General features: G+C 39.3%; 2 protein-coding genes across 2 annotated transcripts; both read right to left on the reverse strand.

The window, feature by feature from the left end:
• Positions 1-447: 447 nt before the first annotated feature.
• On the reverse strand, positions 448-6,740 carry LOC140801224 (cystathionine gamma-synthase 1, chloroplastic). The gene is made up of 11 exons (XM_073156239.1): positions 6,058-6,740; positions 5,873-5,976; positions 5,725-5,798; positions 5,481-5,649; positions 3,052-3,111; positions 2,746-2,949; positions 2,577-2,663; positions 2,161-2,268; positions 1,210-1,305; positions 1,007-1,125; positions 448-748 (listed from the first exon to the last, which is right to left on the reverse strand). Exons 1-11 carry the CDS (start codon positions 6,515-6,517, stop codon positions 625-627), a joined length of 1,605 nt encoding a protein of 534 aa, XP_073012340.1. The 5' UTR covers positions 6,518-6,740; the 3' UTR covers positions 448-624.
• Positions 6,741-8,574: 1,834 nt separating this feature from the next.
• On the reverse strand, positions 8,575-17,763 carry LOC140793410 (valine--tRNA ligase, mitochondrial 1-like). The gene is made up of 21 exons (XM_073144883.1): positions 17,746-17,763; positions 17,622-17,666; positions 17,461-17,520; positions 17,157-17,326; positions 16,994-17,066; positions 16,496-16,561; positions 16,306-16,389; positions 15,478-15,555; positions 15,174-15,257; positions 14,978-15,057; positions 14,713-14,770; positions 14,320-14,622; positions 14,024-14,191; positions 12,643-12,833; positions 12,147-12,549; positions 11,623-11,874; positions 11,040-11,540; positions 10,838-10,935; positions 10,636-10,735; positions 9,714-9,859; positions 8,575-8,856 (listed from the first exon to the last, which is right to left on the reverse strand). Exons 1-21 carry the CDS (start codon positions 17,761-17,763, stop codon positions 8,688-8,690), a joined length of 3,147 nt encoding a protein of 1,048 aa, XP_073000984.1. The 3' UTR covers positions 8,575-8,687.
• Between the last annotated feature and the right edge of the window lie 189 nt (positions 17,764-17,952).

Consider the following 17,952-nt stretch of genomic DNA (forward strand, 5'->3'; position numbering starts at 1 on the left):
GCTTCTTTGTTTCCGCTCAAGAGAATGTACGAATGTTCTTTCCTAATCTTGTGGATAAAATGTATGAATTTCTATATTAAGCTTGTGCAATATCCATGTACCATAGATTGAATGTCTACTCGTTAATTGGTAAATTTCCTCGAACATAGCCAGATGCCTGTTTACATATGGCCTTAGTAGTAATTCACTGGAGGCTTATAGTAAATTCACTGTTCCGGGAGCCTAGACGACCATCGAAGTACATGATCAGCCAGGGGCCACATACAACTGAATTGCCAATGATGTCAGGTTTTCACATAAATTAAACACACCAAGACTCCCTTGATATATCTTACCAGGTCCTACCCGCATCCATGTGAATAAATTACGAAGAACAACCAAACAAAATTGGAACCTGTTCAACATAATGATCAGTCAAACCGGCAAATATAACAGCATAAAAAGCACTGAATTCAAAATAATGTCCATTAAGTTAAAAATGCGAATGCAACATTCACTGCCTGCTCATCCTTAAAGCTAATCTGCAACATTATTATTGCTCACACAGTACCCCCAGAGGCATACAACTGATAAATATGGTGGAATCAGGTCCACATTAGAGTTCTAGTAACAACACCAATGAACTTAGATATTTTCCAATGCCTGGACGATATCAGCCTTCAGATCCTCAAAATCCTCAACACCGAAGCTGAACCTCACCAGGTTGTCCTTGATCCCATACTTGGCTCTCTCCGAGGCAACAAGATCCCTGCGCACAAAATACATATCAAAGCAGTGATTATATCATTTCCAGATTCTGTGTTTCAAATTAATATGTTGTCATCTTCCTAGAACATTCAATTCTACTGGGTTGGAAAATTTATGGGTGTTGCATAAATCAGCTTGTCAATAGAGGGTGTTCAGATGCTAAAGTCTCCATTCATTTACCACCACACTAAGAGACCATTTGGCTTCTCAACAAGGTGCTTCTTTTCTAACAAAGTCACGCATAGATATGAACTATTACCAGTAAGACATGATGGCAGGCTGGTCCACTATACTCTCACAGCCTCCAAATGAAGGTGCGAGGTAAGGTATCTTGAGAGAATCAACAAACTTCATAGTAGACCTCAAGTCTCCATCAACCTACACAAATATGAAGTAGATGTTGGACATTGCACTATACAACTTCATCCACTGCAGAGAATGGAACAAGGTGATACAAATTACCTCAAAACTAACCACACCACCAAAACCAGTCATTTGACGCTTGGCAATGTGATGCTCTGGATGACTTGGGAGGCCAGGATAATGGACTCGTATAATCTGGCAAGACAGAATATCTTGTCAGCAATAATAAAAATAACAAGTACAACAGATAAAATTTGAATTTGAAATATAACTCATACACATCTCCAATGATATTAATGAGCAAATATATAATACATAGCAGGTACCAAACCTTAAGAGGAGCACACCAATGTATTTCTTCCTTAAAAAAATGTATTAAAATTCTAACATATGTGATACCATGATATGGAATCAGCCTTGGCAGTCTGTTTTAACCCCAGCCATTTATGGTTGGTTATATAGATCCTTCTCCTACTGTTTGAAGGGTAATAGTATATAAAACCTTCAGATACCTAAGAGATTAAGTGGCCACAAAATGTGACCCACTGACATTAGCTGTGCAAATAACCAAAGTAGCAGTCATCAAAGCAGGAGAAGAAACCGTATTAACGATAGTCTTCATGTCAGTTTTATGGTGGAAAATGAAGTTTCATTATGTTGTGCCTACTGCCTATCCTCAACTTCTATAATATTGCTTGCATTGTATCATTTTTCACACACATTGCTTGCTTATAGCAAATGCTGGGTAGTCACTAACAGATAAAGTGACTAGCAAATATGCTGACAACTTTGCATATTGGGGAAAAATCAAGGATGCAAAAGAAACTTATCTGCCGAATTATCCATAAAACTTATATTTGGATAGACAAGTAAAGGGTTCTCATGTCAATGAAGCATTACAAAATTTAAAATGTGTAGTCTTTACTATTCTCTTAAACCAGCATCAATGGAAAGAAGCTATCTTTCAGATAAATGCATCATAGGCAAATTTAATCTAATGTTAGAAGTTAGAACCTAAAATGGTAAAAATGAGAAATGGGGTCTATATACCTTGGGATGTTCCTCTAAAAACTGGGCCATCCTCAATGCTGTGCTATTCTGATACTGTACACGAAGATGCAGGGTCTTCATGCCTCGAGAGATCATATATGCTGCATTCTGAGAATATCATTATAAGAAAACACAATCGAAGCATGTCATGTCAGTAAAATTACCATGAATATTAGGCAATAAAACTATACTCCTAAAATCACAAGTCTCATAATAATTAACCAGTTTTTTACAAGTGTCATCTCATAATGGATATTACAGTATTAATCAGAATGTACAAAATATGAGGAAGGTAAGGCAAAAAAGATATAGGGCAACCATCCCTGCTAACTTCCCTGTCTAAATCTTGTGCCTGGCACTCATAAACCTTAAATGATGCATAAATACAGTCATTTAGTACATTTACAGTCACTTACGGGATTAAGAACACCACCGATAACATGATGATACTGGCGAATTTTAGAGATAAGTTTCTCTGAACCACTGATGCAGCCTCCAAGGACCTAAACAAAGAAAACCTCTATCTTATTTTGTGAAAACAAACCAATATTTAATTAAGTGAAATAATAAGGTGCATTAACTCACATCATTATGGCCAGCGATAAATTTTGTTGCAGAATGCAGAACTAGATCTGCCCCAAAAGTTAATGCCTTCTGATTGACAGGTGAGGCAAAGGTACCATCTATGCAAACCAATGCTCCTTTGTTGTGGCAAAGCCGTGAAACCATCTCAATGTCAATGCATCGGAGGAATGGATTAGTAGGAGACTCCGTGAAGAAAAGGGTCACCTGAGAAGATAATATGTCTTAAATGTATTTCAACCTTCAGTTTTAAATTTAACAAGAAAAAACACTTTGAGAGACAAAATAAGCAAGAAAGTTTGCACTAACATTGTTTTGATCCAGTGCACTTTCCAGTGAGCCCATGTCAGCAGGATCAATAACAGTGGCCTGCACATTAAAGATCATCAGGAATTGGTAAGATGCAACACCAGAAACACCAGCTATACATATCAGAGGATTATAGCTTCCTATTGTCCTAAGACATATCATGGGAATTGCAGAATTCGACTATGGATGGCATGCTTTTTTGCATGCATCATCTGCCTCAAATTAGAATTGTGATTTGTGCATGACTTTGGATTGCAAGTCCTGCTCTTTTTACAAGATTCTTTGCCAAAAGAAGACTGACAAGGACTGTCTATTACAAAAGATTTGTCGCACTATGTGATATGGTCCATATGGATGTTCACAACTTCACATAATCCTGGGAGACCCCAATATGAAACTAAGGAAATTGATGTGTCTATTGCAAACCACCAAGGAATCTGCAATAAAACTCCATTCTAGTCCCAGAAAGACTTTCTTGCAAGCTAATGCATTGCAAGGAAGATATCAGAGGGCCAACTAAACTTCATTTTCATACTGCATAAAAGAACTAAATGCAAATTCATGAGAAGTATTACCAAAATATCAACACTAAGCAGATAAAAGAAAACTCAATGCAAGATGATAACTATACAAGAAGTCAACAGACTTTCACCAAACTACCCAAAAAGTGAAAAAACTTGGCTGGTCCTTTCCTGCAAAGGGCTACATCCCTTTATCACTAGGGCTGTCAGGCTTGACGAGCAGCTCGGGCTCGGCTCGGGCTTGGCTCGGGTGAAGCTCGAGTCCGGCTCGGCTCGATCAGAGCTGAGCCGAGCCCGAGCCATCATAATAGGCTTGAAATTAATATCGAGCCGAGCCTGAGCGGGAGCCGGCTCGCTCAGGCTCGGCTCGATAGGCTCGATAGCCTGACTCCATATGACTAAGGACACGTGGCATACAGAAATATTGCCACGTGTCCCTCACTAACTCATTCTCACCCGTAACACAATATTCATCACCCTCACCTACCCCACCCTCACCTACCCTCACCTACCCCACCCTCATTAATTACTTCACCTTTCCCATCACCACCTTCCCCATCCTCAATTCCCCCACCCCACCCTCATCTTCACTCTCACCCTCATCCACCTGATCACCTTCACTCTTCCCTCCCCGTCGGCCTCCATCGGCAACGACGGCAAGCCACCACCACGGCGCCACGCCTTCCTCTCCGTCGGCCTCCTCCTCCGTCGCCGTCGGCCTCCTCCTCCTCTTCCTCCTCCGTCGTTGGCCTCCTCCATCCGTCTCCGACTCCTTCGGCAAGCCGCTGTCCATGTCGCCGCTGTCCATGTCGCCACCGCCCACGTCGCCACCGCCCACGTCGCCACCGCCTCTAATCGAGCTCGAGCTTTGCTCGGGCTCGGCTCGGGCTCAGTTAGGCTCAGCTCGAGCTCGGCTCGGGTTGAGCTGAGCCGAGCCTGAGCAACATTATGAGGCTCGAAACTAATTTCGAGCCGAGCCTGAGCCAGAGCCGGCTCGCTCAGGCTCGGCTCGTTTACACCCCTATTTATCACTATATGTTTTTCAAACTATCATCATTACGAAGCTTTATTTCAAGTGTTACCTTAGTTAATAAAAGATTTTTATATTCTCACAATTTCACAAATTTCAATCACCCCAATAAGTACATTAAGCCATTACTTTTTATCAGAAGCTCTGTTCAAACAACAGAGATTATAGGCAATAGATTGGTTTTTCGGGTCAAATGGCAATTGGTTCAAGTACCCAAGGTCACTGAAACAGAATTCAAGATTGAAAGAATCTAGTCCAATTAGGTACAACACCAAATGAGTATAGTTATTTGCTAAGAATATGTCTTTGGACAGAAAGATCATTCACCCACAAGCTACATTCTGGATTTTAACTTTTGGGGTTCTTTAACATCGTTACCTGTAACAATTGTCTTTCCAGACCACAGTTCATTACTTTATACATGGAAAATCTTTATCTCTCTCGTGATAAGAATGGACACTTAAGCTTACCATTTAGCGTAAGCTAAATCTTAAAAAAGAACAAAGCCTAGTCAACATGCCCCCTCCCTAGACTCTAAACCCTAAAACAAAAGAATTTGCTGGGACTCATTCTACAAAACATATAAGTATAAAGAAGTGGGTATTCCTTGTCTACCTAATATCATCCATTCTATAAATGTGCCAATAAGTGTGACAAAGGTTCTGAGCATGCATGCATGCTGGCACCATCAACTTACCAACATGGGTGCATCGCAATTTAAGTTGCACCAATGAACACAATGGCTAAACTGACTAAAAACTGAATGAAATTCGGCATTGCATTTAATGCAAAGGTAACTTGACTAAATACTCAAATCCAGTTCCATTTCAACACCCAAAGGCAGCATCCCAAATACAGTAATGAAGCTCGTGAATTACCGAAATTCCCATTTTTGGAAGTTCATTTTCGATGAATATCCTGGTCTTCCTGTAGCAATCAGTAGTCGTAACTATGTGCCCACCAGCAGGAACAAGCGCCGTGAACATAGCCACACTGGCATACATCCCAGACGACACAAACAATGTGGATTCAGCTCTCTCCAGTGCACTGCACGACAAGATGCCCATCATTTACTACACTATACACAACATCAAAACAACTACGATACTCAAGACACTCTACCTCATCTTCTCCTCCAAAACCTTCGTGGTCGGGTTTCCATAGCGGCCATATTCAAAACTTGCATGCCTTCCCTCCTGCCATAATTTAATAAAAACTCTCAAGAACATGCTCATGAATCTTGTTGTTATCGAAGAAAAGAACACAATACCTTGAAATCAATCAGCTCCTCTGAGTTCTTGAACCAGTATGCAGATGTATTGACGACCGGGGTGGTGATGGCGTCCGTAGTTATCCCGCGCCCTAATCTCTCACCTGCGCACACAGAAAAAGATTCTCACGTCAAGATCTTGCTCCTCACAATGCAGATCACCAGATCTACGGAAGATCTGATACCAGCATGGACAGCGATGCTCCCATCGGAACATAGCAACGCTGCAGTTAACTTCGAATTGACGGCCGCCGTGGCAGCTGCGTCGAGTGGCGTCTGTACAAAATTAGCGATCGCGCCGTCCCCTGTCTCGGGAACCGCGATGGCAGCAGCTGCGGCGGCGGCTGCTGCGGAGGGAGGGGTGTCCGACCACGAAGCCGCCACGATCTGTGCGACGCCGATGTTGCTGCAGTTGCGACGGGCCTTGGTGCTGAGCTGGCGCACGAAGTTTGGGGGAAAGCGAAGGATGACGGCGGAGGAGGTGAAGGAGGAGAGGAGGACGCGACGTTTGGAGGAGGAGGAGGACTTTGCGGTACGAGGATCTGCCGCGCCGGAAGGCGAGCGGTGATCAGAGGCGGCCGCGGAGGGGGAGAAGAAGAGCTTTGGGACGGGATGAGGGTGGATGCAGCCGGAGGAGACGGCCATTTCTTCTAGGGTTTTCTTGTTTTTGGATTGGGATTTTGGATTCCAAGAGGAAGGAGGCGTCAAACGGAAATGGAATGGGGAAGACGACGCGAAATAGTGGTTAGGGTAAAACCGTGTCCAACTAAACCCACCGTAGTCTCCGCGTTCGGAGGCTGGCGGACTGTGTATTTATATGACAAGCTTGCTACCCTCCTTTAATATGGAATTTTGCGGTTCCAACCCTACTTACTATTTGGAGCTCGACCCCTTTTACAGGCAATATTTTACGGTTTAACCCCTCTCAAAATAGGATATCCTGTTAAATAGACTTCTTTCTTTCTATTTTATGATTCAAAAAGACAGCAGGCTAGGGGGCGGATTTAGGAACCATTGCACTCTAGCCGACTTATTAATCCATCTAGATTGAGACATTATTTCAAATCATTGCGATGTAGAGCTGCTCTTCTGGCCACCGTATCAAGGAGCTATTGGCTTAAACTACTAAATATTTTTTTTATAATAAGATTTTATATTTGAGTCGGACTCTATAAATTTCTGGATTGTATTACAAGAGGTTAATAGACTTCTCATCCGGTCACGGTGATCTGCATCATCTTCTCTTAAAACTTAATATGTTAAATGGATAAATATGAACATAAAGTTGGGAGTATAGCTTTAAATTGTTAACAATAATTAAACTAGTTAATACGGAGCACTAAAATGCAAATTTCCTGTCGAGAAAGAGTGGATGTATCTGGCTTAGGTTTCCAACTTCGGTTGGGTTTGGGTAGTTATTGGTTTTCTACCAGCAAAAGTTTGATGTTTTGCATGCCGCCAAAGAGCCAATGGGAAAGACGAGACCAGGTGGGCCCTGGACTGCAGTGTGGTGGGTGGAAAAAATCAAAAGGGGAACGTTGAGTGGAGGGGAAAATATTAATTGAAATAAAATCTCTCTCTCTCTCTCTCTCTCTCTCTCTCTCTCTCTCTCTCTCTCTCTCTCTCTCTCTCTGTGATGCGAATTAGATTAAGATGGAGCTGGAGACAGCAAAGCAAAGTCCCACTGGTTCACACGCACGCACGCACTCTTCTGCGGTTCTCCTCGCATATCCATAAGCTGCCACGCCGATATCCTTTTTTTTTTATGGCTTACATTGAGCAACGCACAGTATGCCCTTTTTCTTGCTGTATTATTGTTAAGTTCTCACAATTAGAAGCTAAATATCAAACTCGAAGCTACCAAGATGCAAACCAAGTAAAGGCAAGAATCCTACCAGTTACAAGATGGCAAACCAAAGACAACAAAGAGAAAATATATATATATATATATATATATATATATATATATATATTTGGGAATAAAAAGAAACAGAAAATCTGAAACAGTCAAAATGTAATGGTTGCAAAATTTATATCACTGATTCAGATGCCATGGTTGTTGATGCCTCTCTTTCTCTGTGCCACTACCTCTTCATTGTCTGATGATGATAGATACGAAAACAGTGATATCTGGAGAAAATAAATGTACCTTTACCTAATAAATTGTCCTGCTCCATGAAATGCAAGATCCAGTCAGCATGATCAACAAATAATAAAAATAAAAATTATGGCACTCAGCACAGTACCGTTGAATAGTTAACAAATGACTTAATCTAATTAACAGAATGATCCAATAAGCTATAATCTGATCAATAATGATACTCCCTGTCTCCATCCTGCTGAACAGAGACAAAGTCCAAATCGACACTTCCTATAATAAAATGTACAGGTTCATCTGATTCCAATACTCTGTTGTCCAACTGGGCAGAAAATGCCAACATCATGCGCTCATTTGATAGCTCAGCCAACAGCACAACAAAATGCTCCAAGTGACTCAGATGCCAATATGCCATACTCCAGTTGGCATCCGAGAACTTATTAAGAAAAACTAAGCTTGATAGCTAATCAAATTTCGGTATCATGATTATTACTAATGCTATGAATGGTGATACAGTCGACCAACCGGACACCAGAATAGAACATACATCCAATGAGATGTAGGTGCCTAACCAAAGATTAGCCTCAAAAGCACATGAAGGTACTACCAGTATAATCAGTTTCCTAAGTTCAATTGAATGTTCTTTGCTTTATAAGTAAACAAAAATACCAACAAGATCTCCACGAGATTTTAATATAATATAAATTTTACAGAAAATTACTTTTCCTCATCTAAAGCAAGATCTAAATCTTCTTCGGCTTTGCTGACAATCCTAAGTTCTTCCAATAGAGAAGTGAGCTTCTTGCTGTCTTCCTCTTGGATGCTCTTGGGAGCTCTCTCCTTGTAACCTTGAGCATTCATTTTCCGAGCAAGAATAGAATATTGTCTGCACAAAGAAATTGATCATTCACTTAATACTAAGAGTCTAAGACTAGACAATACTATTAAAGGTTCCCACCAATTGAAAAGGAATGTATTTCCTAGTGTTTGATAAGGGACAAGGCAAACAGTACGTGTCAAGAAGTCACTGAGATGTACTTCATGAATCTAAGATGAGATTATAAAAGGTTATGATAGCTGGATTATTTTATGTTACAGACTTAGTGAGAACTATTAGTGACTGCGATCATGGAACTTGTAAGTGATTGCATGTCAAATAACCGAAAATTTTCTTGATGCCCCTGGCCATTCAGCTATAAATAACTTCTACATAAAGAAAGGACAATATGCTCATGAAATGGTGAAAAACTCTGAAAGATGAGCCAACTGAAAGCAGACCTTCATTGTTAGTCAGCTTGATTTTGGCTATAAAGATAGATTCTGTTTTGGAAAATGTCAACCACCATTTTGCTATCCGTTCTACTCTATTGATCCATAGAGGCCAAAACTTGGAGCTCACATCATAACAATTAATAGATGACCTTCTCTACCAGATTTAAGGAGTTAAGAAAACCAGTACTTCTAGTTCGTCTTCCCATATACAAACTATCTCCTTTTGGCACAAAATTTGCTACCTCAGCACTAAATTTAGGGGAAAAATAACTTTTTTTTTTCTTACTACAAACTTGAAAAGTTCTGACAAGCACGACACAACCAGACCTGAACAATGTGGCATTAACTTCATGTTAATGTGGTATGTTCATTCTTTACAAATTAAGCAAATATAACCTACCAGAGAAGAAAATAAAGCTGCTTAGGGGAAAGAATATTTTATCACATGAACTAAGCTTGACTGGAACTCACTTTTGGATATCTTCTCTCTTTCTTGTGAGTTTTTCACGTTCTGATTCTGCATTCAGGGCTCCTTGAAGTTGAAGATATACAGACAGATTTTCATTTACTACTTCCATCGCACACCCAACAGGAGGTGTGTCTTCCTCGGCCAGAATCTGCACAAGTTTTAAAAAATTAACTAGTTAGAGATAGCAAAGGAGCTAAATTTAGGGAAGGCCTGCAGAAATCACACATTACAGTCGCAATACTCATTTCTATCCTCTATATGGGTTCCACACCAAATTTATGTGGAGCTTGTAGAGCGATAGCATGTGGTCATGCACATGGCAAACATGTAAATAGATCAAATATTCAACTCTTTCAGGCAACCTAAGAGAACTCATAGGCTTTGAAAAGATTAAATCCTAGAGCGATATATTCAGCACATATGAAACCATCTGCTGGTTTGGGCTAATTCAGTGCTTCAAGAATTATAAAAGAAAAAAGCCCCAAATTGGTATAAGTTAGATTATAAATGAAAGCAACTCGATGAAAATTACTGAGACCTTGTGGTATAAAATTGCTACATGATATACCCCCACACTTCCTAACCAACTAAAGACAATACCTAAAGGTAAGCCAAACAGGATGCAACAACATGTAGGCTTTGTAGCATGATACAAGCCACACCATTGCTGTTCAAATTTCAAACTACAGCCTCTCATAATTCGTACAACCAATTCTTAGGCTTGGAATAACACAATTTCATAAAGACATAATGTGATAATCAATAAAGGATTTATTTTCACTTTCCAAATGCAAGGGAATGACATGGGATGCATCTCTTTCACACTAAAATTTTTTCAACATGTTCAGATAACTAATTAGATCATTATGATAGTGAAAAAATCAGTCACACAAAAGCTTTCATTTTTGTAGAGAACAATGGAACCTTTAGAGATGATATGGAAGCAAGAGTCAGAATCTGAATTTGATAGCTTTTAACAATGCCAGCAACATCATGTCCTCGTCCAAGTGCAAAAGCTGGGTGTCTGTCCTCACATAGGGGAAATTTAAAAGTCAATCGTTCACAACAGCAAAAACCAAAAGGAGCTACTAATTTGATAACGATCAGTCTGCCATCGTCTGCATACCTTTCATTTTTGTGCCCTGGTGGGCGAAGTGATCTGAGCTTTCTGACTGTGCCTATGACAGTCTCCATATCACATTCAATTTCTTCATTTGTCCAATCCTGAAAATGGAAACAAATTATTGATGCACACAAAGATGAAAGGAAGATCAAATTCAGGTTCCCTGGGATGATGCGTCCAGGACTTTTGAGAGTAAAAGTTTTACCTCTACAACTGATGGGTAATCTGTTATCATTATTGAATCTTTCCTATGTGATTGGTTTGCTTGAGGAAGACGCTGCCATAATTCTTCTGTAACAAATGGCATGAATGGATGAAGCAGGCGCAAACCAGTGTCTAGACATGTCCATAAAACATCTCTACAGGCTGCTCTTGAAAATTCATACTCCTCTGAATCATGGTAGAAATAAGGTTTGATGGCTTCGATAAACACATCACAGAATTGAAATTGCCACCACGAATATACAGCTGTTGTTGCATCAGAGAATTTATACGACTCAAAAGATAAAATAGTTTTGGCTACAGCTTTATTAAGGACTGAGAGTATCCATTTGCAAACTGATGGCATTGAATTCCTCATAATAATTGCAGGAGGCATGTATTGGTCTCCTAGCTTGCAAATGGAAAAATATACTGCATTCCACAACTTATTGCACCATTGCCGGTAACCAACAACTCTTAATACATCAAGATTTATCTTATCGGACTGAAGAAAAATGATAAAGAAATTAATCACCTTGGTGACAAGCAAACCATAAAAGTAAGGAAACTAAGTGCAAGAGACAAACCTGAGCTGTGTAAGCAAGGAGTGCAAAACGGAGAGCATCAGCACCACATTCAGCAATACCATTTGGAAAGTCCTTTTTCTGTCCTTCCTTCGCAATGGATACTTCATTTGGATCCAGATTACCCTCTTCCAGCCTTTTGTGGAGCCCTTCTAGCGATATACCATTTATTACTTCAAGTGGATCAATAACATTGCCTAAGGATTTGGACATTTTACGGCCATGAGCATCACGAATCATTGGATGCAAGTACACCTGAGCATACATTGCTATGTAAGAACTTAGAACAGACTCTAATACAGCAATACAAACTTTACTACAATAAAAATGTTACGAGAGTGCACAAGGCTCCTGACAGTGCTCTCCCTAGAGAGGGTAGGATCTAAATAGATCAATATTGAAAAGGTTTTTAAAGCAGGGTTCTGAAAAGGAAAAAAAGAAATACCACTTCAGCTATAGAGAGACTAAACTCACAAACAGAACATAACAAATACAAAAAGAAAATTCAATTGTGCATAAAAGTGAACCTTTCTGAAGGGTACATCACCACCAAGTTTCAGTCCTAACATCACCATCCTTGCAACCCAGAAAAAGAGGATGTCATGCCCAGTCTCAAGGACTGAAGTAGGATAGAATGCACCAAAATCAGCTGTATCATCTGGCCAGCCAAGTACTGATAATGGAAAGAGACCAGATGAAAACCATGTGTCCAACACATCAGGGTCCTGACTAATATGAAAATTCTTCCCAGAAAACCTCTGGTTCGCCTCCAAAACTGCTTCATTCTCATTTCTTGCAACAACCCAGTGGTCATTGTAAAAACCTAGGTCTTGATGCTGGTCCTCTTCAAGAGTCACATACCAAGCTGGAATGCGATGGCCCCACCAAAGTTGCCTTGATATGCACCAATCACGTATATTTTTTACCCATCTATAAAATTTGAATCAATTATAATATTAATTGCTTAACTGGAAGATTTTATAACAAGAAACATTTATCGACAAACGGAATGCGAAAAGGTACCCGTCCCACTCTTGCTTGTATTGCTGTGGAATGATCTCAATTTTCTTGGATTCTACAGCATCAAGAGCTAGCTCTTTCATGCAGCCACAACTAAGAAACCACTGGGGCCTTATCATTGGCTCCTTAACATCATTGCTTCTCGAACATATGCCAAGTTTCATTTCATTCTTCTGAGCACCTCTGTATAGCCCCTACTTAAACAAGTTTTTGTTAATAGCATTTGGAGACATTCCACAAAATCTTACATGACAGGAAAGACAAAAGAAAATACAACCAAAATCATCAGAAATAGAAGTACGCAAATAAAATTTTCAGGAGACACATTTACATTATCACTAATACTTTTCTTATATCACTGGAGCAAATAGACATTTCTGATTGCTTAGATAAAGAGTCAATTGCTTCTGTCAGCCATTCAGAGGAAATTATTCTCCAGAAGATAAAAGACCGCAAGACTGTAGGATATTAACAAAGCATGAATAGATAGGTACTGGAAACATTCGAGTTAAATATGTGCTCTCCTTTCAGTCTTTCGGTTCATCATAGTGTAATTCATCATAGTGTAAGGTTCCAAATCACTCTAGATGGAAAAAAGCTCATACAATCACTGCCAGAATGCTCCCACCCTTAATAAGATGGTAAAATCAAAACTAAACCGTCTTAATTCAACTGTGAGGACAGGACAGAACGGGCAGTCACAAACTAACAAAGAGTGCTCTGGAGAGGAACAATTTTCTCAGCAGAGCAGCAGCTTCTGCTGGTACTTCGTTGAGGTGAAGCCAAAAAGATGTTTCCAGTGGATCATAAGAGGAACTCAGAAGAACTGATGACTTCTTCCATCAACTATCATCTATTATGTCTTATTTGTGACTTCAGGAAGAGGAAATCAAATTGTTGGAAGTTGGAACTAGAGGCATGATTACCATTTGTTACTAAATTCAACATGGCCAATATAATGGTACCAAGATGTCAAGGATCAAAAGGGTTCACAAGTATTGTAGCAGGAAAAATGACTCAGCATTAAAGGAAGCCCTGTGTCAATTGATTTGACAGAAAGTCTTGAACTAAGTACGTATGAAATGGAGGAATTTGAATCATTGATTCATATAGATGACCGAAGTAATTAGGACTAAAGGCTCGGTGGTTCTTGACTTCTTTCAGTAATGAAGGATATCCAATCAATAGATTTAGATGATTACATATTGGAAGAAAGAGCAATTTATTTTTCAGATAGCAGACTTGGGCTGATAATCGTCCTTCTGATTTATTTCTTTGGACTGCTAACCTCTTAATTATCAGTATATGAAACCAGATAATATGAAAGAAATAACATAGAAAGGTATGACATCAAGCAAGACTGAGGTACATGGTATGCTGATACCTTTGCCTGCAATTCCTCGGTAATAGCAACACGGGCTGTAAAACGAGGCATTCCTTCAAAAAGACCACCATTACTATTTATCTTACCATCGTCAGTGAAAATATTGATAAAATCGAGCCTGTGTTTTCTGCCAACTTCGAAATCATCTGCATCATGAGCTGGCGTAATCTGCAATAAGGAAGATAAACTAAAACGATAGAATTAACAGGATAAAGGAAAAAAACTATATTGCAAATAAAAGCATATAAACAGAAGAAAATAAGTTCATTGATAAGATCAACCAGAACTATGCTTACCTTGACAGCCCCTGTTCCAAATTTAGGATCCACTAACTTATCATCACAGATTATTGGAAGTCTCCTTCCATTAAATGGGTGGATTGCACATTTCCCATGGAGGTGCTTATATCGCTCGTCTTTAGAATGAATAGCTACTGCCGTATCACCAAGCATTGTTTCTATTCTGGTTGTTGCAACTATAATCTCACCTGATCCTCCCTCTAAAGGATAAGCAAAAGAGGTCAATACGCCAAACTTAACTGGAGTGTCATAGCCAGGGACTTTTAGCAAAATTTCTTCTTCAATTTCCTTAGACTCAACCTACAAATGCAACATAGATTCTTTACCACCAAGAACAATAAATGACATTATTAGTTTATCAGCGATGGACAAGTTGAAATCATTAAATACCTCAATATCGGATATTGCTGTACGTAATGTGCAGTCCCAATTCACGAGACGATTGTCCCTGCAAAAGAAGCAAAAGGTACACATTCAAGGGCAACTTGGAAAAAAAACAGCTTTAGATGGATCTACCATACTAACAGCAATGCAAATTATATTTGAGAAAAGCCTGATCTAAATATCTAGCACCTCAATACTCGAATAAGGAGAGAAGCTTTTCTGCAGTCTAACATTCTTATGGAAACACCAGGGTTACTGTAACCAAGCTGACCTATAGATTAGACCTTCCCTGTACAGCCTAACAAAAGCCTCAGTTACAGCTTTTGATCTCTTCTCATCCATTGTAAAACACTGATTCATAATTGACAAAAAGATACAATATCAGAATCTCATGACGAAAAGATTATGGTTGACCAACAATATTTGTTTCTCTTAGCTGAAAGCACAGTATTGCAAGGAGGGTTGACCTCGCGGGACCAGTCAAGTGAAGCTCCAAGCCGACGTTCCTGGGTTAATATGGTACCACCATACTGATCTTTCCACTTCCAGACCTATCAAGTAATTCAAGCGAGCAAAAGAACAAGGGATTGGATCAGATGGATGAAATTATGTTAACAGATGCAGATTATAATTGAAAATAATAAATTCTTCCTAAAAGTTATAGCATCATCTATCAGTTAAAAACCTGATACAAAACAATAATAAAGAAGCATCAATGAAAGCAAAATTTCAGAGATCAATCAAATTTCATATCAGAAAACAAGCACTCACTTCAGACATAAAACTCTCACGTCCTATATCATGCCTGGTTAATTTACTTTCACGCATCAGCTTCTTCTCCACAACAACCTGAGAATTAAATAAAAGGAAAACATAAAGCATTAAGAGTAGTAGAACACAACAATAAAGAATAAGGGAATAACCCAACTCGAAGTTCTTGAGCCATATCAACAGGGTAATGCTATCAAGTGCTATAGAAGGGGTCTGATGAGTGATTAAAAGCATATGATTCAACATTGATAAACTATGTAAAGACAACAAAGCATATTAATATACAAAAGGCAAGAATAATCTAGTAAGGCGTAATAGAACATTAGTTTGGGGTAAAATACTGGAAAACCAACAGTAGTTTAAAAAAGCAGCATACTGACTCAAAATAACTATTCTAGGAAACATGACAACAACAATTATGAGATATAATAATATTTTCTAGGATGATTTTGTTAGAAGAATGTGCTGGCATCCTAAATTAGTTATCGAAACGAGATAAAGCATTCAGCGGTGCAAAATATTTCAAGTCAAAAACTGGTGCAAGCCTTCGTCTAAACCAAAACTTGGTCATCTGGAAATGTTTCAAATAAAAGCTTGATCAATTACTCTTATCCTAACTCCTAAGAAGAAATGCTAATAGCATGATTAATGCAGAGTCATAATTTTGGAGCAAAGATTTCCACGGTGAACAGCACATAAGAACAATTTATAGGCATATTTCAGAAACATCATGCCAATTATTCTCACTAAAAAGCATGTCTCCATACTCCTAAAATTCAATTAATCTAAAATATCAAGATTCATCAGATGTTTTAAGAAGAATTAAACCTGGGTTGCTATACCAGCATGGTCCATTCCAGGTACCCATAAAGCATTATAACCTGACATTCTCCGCCATCGGATAATTGTATCCTGCAAAAAACAGAGACGCAACATGCGACTTAAAGGGAATAAAAAGAAAAGAACACAGATGAATAATAGAAATATGAGGAATTATATGAGAAGTCAGCATAGTCACCTGTATAGCAGCAGTTAGAGCATGCCCTATATGAAGAGCTCCTGTCACATTCGGAGGTGGCAGAACCTGCAGATGATGCAAAAGAAGACATTTATATGAAACAAGGTCAACAGGATTTCCATCCGAGAAGTACTAATATAGTAATACGGTCATCTTTAATCACTAAATAGGGATTTTATCATTAGGCACGTAAGATAAACATCTACATGAGCATCTAGGCTTTGGTATTGGCTGGCAGATGCTGGAGAAGAAATATGTCTGTGCTGCATATTTAACAATTATCTCTATTGATTAATCCCGAAAAATCAACGAAAATTTCATGCAGTAAATTATCAGATTATATCTATTAACTGCAGCACAGAATACTACTTTTCTGATACATATGATAAGATCACGGAGACCCATTGCTATTCTCCAGACTTCATTTCTGATAGATTCCAGCTCTCAGATTGGAAGCATGTTACAAAAGTTTAATAAAAAATTGCTGGAGGCACTTACTATCACGAAAGGTGGTTTTGAGCTGTTTGCATCTGCGGAAAAGAAACCTGCACGCTCCCACCAGTCGTACCATCTAAATGAGAGGAAAAGGAACGCATTGCAAAATTCAGAATCTCATTTGTTATTGAGATGATAACACGAGTTAATGGAAGTAATAATATACGATTTCTCCACAGAAGATGGCTGGTACTGCTTCGCCATCTGCCGAGACAGTTTCTTCTTTTCCCCATCGGGAGTGAATGGATCAAGAAAATCCCTAGGGTTCTCGTTCTCGGCGTCTTTCTTCTTATGCTTCTTTTCGCTTCTCTTTGGGCCATCAGATACCTCTTGCGCCTAGTATACAATGCATACAAACAAACAACACAATCCAATTACGCACAATAAAACAGATACGTAATCCTCATCCATTCTTAATGAACTACTTATCTAGTAAACACAACTAATTAAGCGATGATTAGTTTGATTACCTGAAGCCTAGCTGCTTCTTTCTGCTGAGCCTTTTGTTTCTTCTCAGCTTTCTCTTTTGCCTATCGAAGAAAAAGAAACATTATAAAAGAGTGTAATATTCTAATGAACAGATCGGAGGAATCAAAGGAGCAAAGAATAGGAATCAGGAAAAAGACCAAACCTTTTGTTCCTTCTTCATCTTTCTCTCCACATCTTTGTTCTCGGTCTGCCAAAGCCATTACAAAACTTGAGATTAAGAGATAGAAGCGAGGTCCACGGCACACACACACACAAACAGAACAAACCGTCAGTGACGACGCCATCGTCTGTCCGTCGACAGGCGCCAGAGAGTCGCTGGAGAGGGAAATGGGTCGGTCCGCAGACGCCTCGGCCGTCGTTCCCCGAGCGTTTGATGTATGGAGAAATGAATGCTGGTTTATATAAACGCTCTGACGGGTCGGATTCAGTCTGGTCAAATCAAGACAAGACGAATATGACCCGTTTATATAAAC

This window comes from Typha latifolia, chromosome 1 (assembly GCF_019914945.1).
Source record: "Typha latifolia isolate L0001 chromosome 1, TyphaL0001v2, whole genome shotgun sequence".
Classification (NCBI taxonomy): domain Eukaryota; kingdom Viridiplantae; phylum Streptophyta; class Magnoliopsida; order Poales; family Typhaceae; genus Typha; species Typha latifolia.

Excerpts from the sequence above, each read along its gene's own strand:
- LOC140793410 (XM_073144883.1), bottom strand. Across the intron at positions 17,521-17,621 it reads AGATGAAGAAGGAACAAAAG|GCAAAAGAGAAAGCTGAGAA; the intron begins GTTTGGTCTTTT and ends TTTCTTCGATAG. Across the intron at positions 16,562-16,993 it reads CAAAACCACCTTTCGTGATA|GTTCTGCCACCTCCGAATGT; the intron begins GTAAGTGCCTCC and ends CATCATCTGCAG.
- LOC140801224 (XM_073156239.1), bottom strand. The coding sequence starts at position 6,517 with ATGGCCGTCTCCTCCGGCTGCATCCACCCTCATCCCGTCCCAAAGCTC. Across the intron at positions 2,664-2,745 it reads TTATCGCTGGCCATAATGAT|GTCCTTGGAGGCTGCATCAG; the intron begins GTGAGTTAATGC and ends TTCTTTGTTTAG. Across the intron at positions 749-1,006 it reads CCTGCCATCATGTCTTACTG|GGATCTTGTTGCCTCGGAGA; the intron begins GTAATAGTTCAT and ends TTTTGTGCGCAG.